The sequence below is a fragment of the Lipotes vexillifer genome, unplaced genomic scaffold (assembly GCF_000442215.2).
Source record: "Lipotes vexillifer unplaced genomic scaffold, Lipotes_vexillifer_v1.1 scaffold3184, whole genome shotgun sequence".
NCBI lineage: Eukaryota > Metazoa > Chordata > Mammalia > Artiodactyla > Lipotidae > Lipotes > Lipotes vexillifer.
The window spans coordinates 9,751-14,496 of NW_006777978.1; the positions used below are offsets into that span (position 1 = coordinate 9,751).

Here is a 4,746-nt window from a genome sequence, read left to right on the forward strand (position 1 = left end):
CCCTACCAAGGTCACGCGGCACAGCCAAAAAAAAAAAATTCCACATTTATCTAGAACAATATTGTGGAGTCCTTTCAATGTTCTTACATTTGAAAATCTCTTTTAATTGGATTCTAGGGATGATGGTTTTTTTGGATGTTGATGATTATAATCTAAGCTCTAGGATAAATACAAAAACCTTCTTGATACTTTTTAAGCTTCCTTTCTGCTTATTATATATTTCTATTATTTGAAATATATACTTCTACCAGGCTTAATACCTGTTACTTGCTGGGTAAAAATATGAATGAGCACAATAATGAAATTCTTTTACACTTATTATTTTGCTGTCTTCTTTGTACCAGTTTTCATTGAAATACTTGTCTGCATATATTGTGGCTACCTTTACATTTACATTGATTGAATTTTGTGGCTTGTTATGCATTTTTACTGATATATCTTCTCTGTATGTATTGGCTAGGAATTCATTCAAAATCACCTTCTATCGTGTTTTTTGGTTAATAGTATTCACTAAAATACAGTGGGCAAAATTCACTTTCATAATATTGCATGTATGGTACAGAATGTCATTTGTCAACTCATTATACTTTGATACTGGCCGCATACCCCTGTTTTCATAACTATGTATTTCGTTTTCATTATGTAATATGTTTTTCATGATTTTTCTTTGTCTTTCTAGAACCTATTGTATCTTCCTGCATATAAATCATACACAATATATCAGTTTATTCATGTATTAATTATTACTGCTATTATTATTGGTGGTGGTGTTATAACCACTTTACAGATGAGTAATCTGAAGTAATCAGATAACATTTTTCTTTCCAAAAGCACTTAAGAAATTCACTTTCGGGTTATCATTTTGAGGTAGGATGAGAAACCAGGCTTGAAGAGGGTAAAAATGACTCTTTAGGGCTTCCCTGGTGGCGCAGTGGTTGAGAGTCCGTCTGCCGATGCAGGGGACACAGGTTCGTGCCTCGGTCTGGGAAGATCCCACATGCAGCGGAGTGGCTGGGCCCGTGAGCCATGGCTGCTGAGCCTGCGCGTCCGGAGCCTGTGCTCCGCAACGGGAGAGGCCACAGCAGTGAGAGGCCTGCATACAGCAAAAAAAAAAAAAAGACTCTTTGAATTACCAGGTGAACTGAGCTATATGTGCACTCTAGGTAGTAGCGTGGGAACTGCACAAGCAAAGTGAGACACTGAAGATTACAATGGTAATAGCCGTACTGTTATCTAATGGACAAAAATAATGCCTATGGTATAAGTTCTATTTCTCCTGCTTTTTGGCAGTATCATGCTCAGAGTAGCGTCCTGGCAAGGAAGTCAGGATACTTAGGTTCTGAAACCTGGTAAGGATACTAACATAATGAGAGAACTTGAACAAGTCAACCCGACCTCTCTGAGCCTCAGTTTCCTTCCTCATGAAATGAGACTGTGAAAATAGAAGTTCTCTAAGGACCTCCTAGCTCTAAAATGCTTCCAGTCTAGGAAACAGCACAGAAGTCAATACTAGTGCAGGCTGAAGGGAAAGATAGGGCAGGGAGAAGGTTGCTTCCAGCCTAGAGAACAATGTCTGAACCATACCACTTGGGTCTTCTGCCCATCTGTGCCCAACATGGGAGCACAGGCAGTTAATACAGAAGAGTGTAAAACTGCTCAGTCCTTACAACCATCATAACGGTCTGATTTTTGGTTTCTCAGTAAGTATTGACATTAGAGGTGTCCTGATAGCAAGAACCTTAAGATAATGCTGTTCCTCAAACAGTGAGAATTTATCAATCTCCCTGATCTTTTCATTACCCTCTTGTTCTGACAGAAAATTTCCAAAATCCATCTCTACTTGGAACTCTAACTTCTCTGCGGCACTCTCTTCCTGTGGTGAGCAATGCAACTTCCCTAACAGGAAGCGTCTGCAACTTCTCCAGAGTCTCTGCTCCTGCCGTCAGTTCAGCATCAGCTACTGGTACCTCCTTCCAGAAACTCATGGGTAAGTGCCTACCTTCACCAACAGTCTAGCACAACTATGTTATCTGGAGTTACTGACCAGAGCCAGATCTCCACTTCAGCTGCTTCCTATCCACGTGTTGACTGGGACATCACGGGAAGCACTGAAAAGAATTCTCCTTCACTTGGAGACTTTACTCTGGCCATCACTGACCAGCACACAGCTGCTTCCTCCATGCTTATGGCAGCCCAGTATGATAAAACTGCAGACCCCAATAACATGGTCCCTCTATATCCATCACTTTCTGCCAGGCTTGCTCAGGGAACACCATCGCAAATTCCCCATCAGGGACACAGCCTGTCACTTCCCTACCAGGAAGGAAGGCAGGTATATTACTATAACCAAGGCACATTGGGGTCTTTACTGTATGGAGAACTTGGCTCCTGCCTGCAATCCTATGGCTCTGTGTCATATACAGGAAGGAGGGCCTCTGTGCAACTAGAAATGGTAATGGTACTAAGGGAGATTCAGCCCACAAATATCCAACCACCAGCTTCCACCTCTGGAATCTACTACCCTGTGTCTGCTCAACCCATCACAGAAAGAAGGTTTCAAGGTGAGTACAAACAGCAAGAAATTTGAACAATGAGGTCAGCATTCAAAAATGGGGTCAAGTCTACAGCTGAAAAGTGGTGTATAGACAGGTAGAATTTACACCCTGAGTCTTTAATAACCACGATCTTCGCTCAGGGCCCTCTGTTTTTAGACTATATATAAGAACACCTAGGGCTTCCCTGGTGGCGCAGTGGTTAAGAATCCGCCTGACAATGCAGGGGACACGGGTTTGAGCCCTGGTCTGGGAAGATCCCACATGCCGTGGAGCAACTAAGCCCATGTGCCACAACTACTGAGCCTGCATTCTAGAGCCCATGAGCCACAACTACTGAAGCCCATGCGCCTAGAGCCCATGCTCCGCAGCAAGAAAAGCCACCGCAATGAGAAGCCCGCACACTGCAACCAAGAGTAGCTCCCGCTAGCCACAACTAGAGAAATCCTGTGTACAGCAATGAAGACCCAGTGCAGCCAAAAAAATATACATAAAATCAATAAGTTCAAAAAATAAATAAATAAATTTTTAAAAAGCACACCTAATTGAGGTGGGAAGGTGGGAGGGACTCTCTAAATGTCATCTATGCTACATGTACAAGAACCCCAAGAGCATACCAATAGGTACCACATTTTTCACTGCTGTAGCCGATCATTCCCCCTGTACTACCACACTGTATCACTCCCTTCCCTGATCTACTTCTAGAGTCTCTTTGGAAGGTGTTTCAGAACTCTTGTTATGATAGTGCCAGTTTACCTGTCCTCACTTCCTTAATTTATACCAGGATTTAAGACCTTGTGGTCCGGGATCCTTTCCAGAGCAGGAAGGCTAAGACTCTGTCTTTGTTTATATATTTCATCAGGAAGGGCTCTACTCCCTCTCCTAGTTCATGGTGTGAAGTGTTCTTAGCCTCTCAGGAAAGTGGGGAGAATTGAAAGGACTCTATATGAGAATGCTAGGCTTTGTAAAACATCTCATGTTTTAAAAATAAGAATCATTTTTTATTTGACTTTTAATGATCCTATGAAATACAAAGAAAGCCAAGAATCAGTGACATGAAATGATCATCAGTAAGAATTACAACAGTCACCACTTATCTCGTAGCATAGGGCACTATCCGTGATTCTTAAGAAGGGTTAGTAGAAATGCCTTGCCCATTTGCCCCTAAACACCAACACAGCAATCATTTACCTTTCAAGGTACATGATTGCTGTGTTGGTGTTTAGGGGGAGCATCTCACTTACCAGGGACTGACCTCTACCTTGATGCCTTTGTAGGGATGGAGACTTCCCTGGTGATGAAAAATTCACTGGGATTGCAACCTCCAAGCCAGACATTTTGTGTGACACAAACTCAAGAACTCCCCAAGTCCTGCAGGAGCAGAAATATTCAGAAAATTGAGAGTAACCCACCACCTGAACTTGGGGACATTTCAGGGATATCTCCAGTCCAGAGTGCCAGTAGTCTCCTGGCCCTGCCTCCAGCTCCAAGCCAGGGACAAATGGAGAGTAAGCACTTGGAGGATATTACAACCAAGCTTTCAAAGCCTCTGGATGCCTACCAGGTCCCAAGAGAAAACCAAGAGCCTCCACTACTCCCTTTAGTTATGCCTGATATTCACCAGCTCCTGGCCTGCACTGATCCCCTCAGCCAAGAGGAGCAGCCTGGTTCTGAAAATGCTGATCGGGGAAGAGCAGCCTGAGTCTTGAGGACCGAGGGACAGTTGAAAATGGGATGGAATCTATCAATGGTTTTGCAGATATTACTACACTGGCGGAGGATATTCACCTTCCCCACCTCTTCAATTCTTTGAAAGATCTTGATCAATCCAAAGGTCTCAACGTGATCAAAGCCAAAGACACCAGAGCCATTAAGGTGAATCACGTGCAGGAAAAGCCAAGTGTCATAAAGGTTCCCTCTGATCAACCCAGAAAGAACAAACATAAAGCCTCTGAGCCTATCAGTGGTATTCCCAAGGCCAAAATCTAGCCAAAGAATCCAGAGTGCCTGCTAGGGGGACAAATGGTTCTACGCAATGCTGCAGTCAGTGACAGGGCTCCTGTGAACACGGCCAAGGATTCTAAAGGCAAACCTCAGAAAGCTGCATCCAGAAAGATCAGCAAAACGAAGCGCCATGGGCAGGAAAAGACCAAAAGGACCAGAGGAAGAAAGAAGGCTGAAGAGAATAAGCAGT

General features: G+C 43.4%; 1 protein-coding gene across 1 annotated transcript in view; it reads left to right on the forward strand.

The window, feature by feature from the left end:
* The window catches only part of LOC103076890 (uncharacterized protein C2orf78-like), a gene marked incomplete at its 3' end in the record, with an annotated part of 14,069 nt that extends 9,327 nt beyond the window's left edge, over nt 1–4,742 (forward strand). Inside the window, 4 exon segments of the mRNA XM_082930910.1 lie at nt 1,817–1,989; nt 1,991–2,561; nt 3,830–4,234; nt 4,237–4,742. Coding sequence (XP_082787036.1) covers nt 1,817–1,989; nt 1,991–2,561; nt 3,830–4,234; nt 4,237–4,742 — 1,655 coding nt within the window.
* Nucleotides 4,743–4,746: the final 4 nt, after the last annotated feature.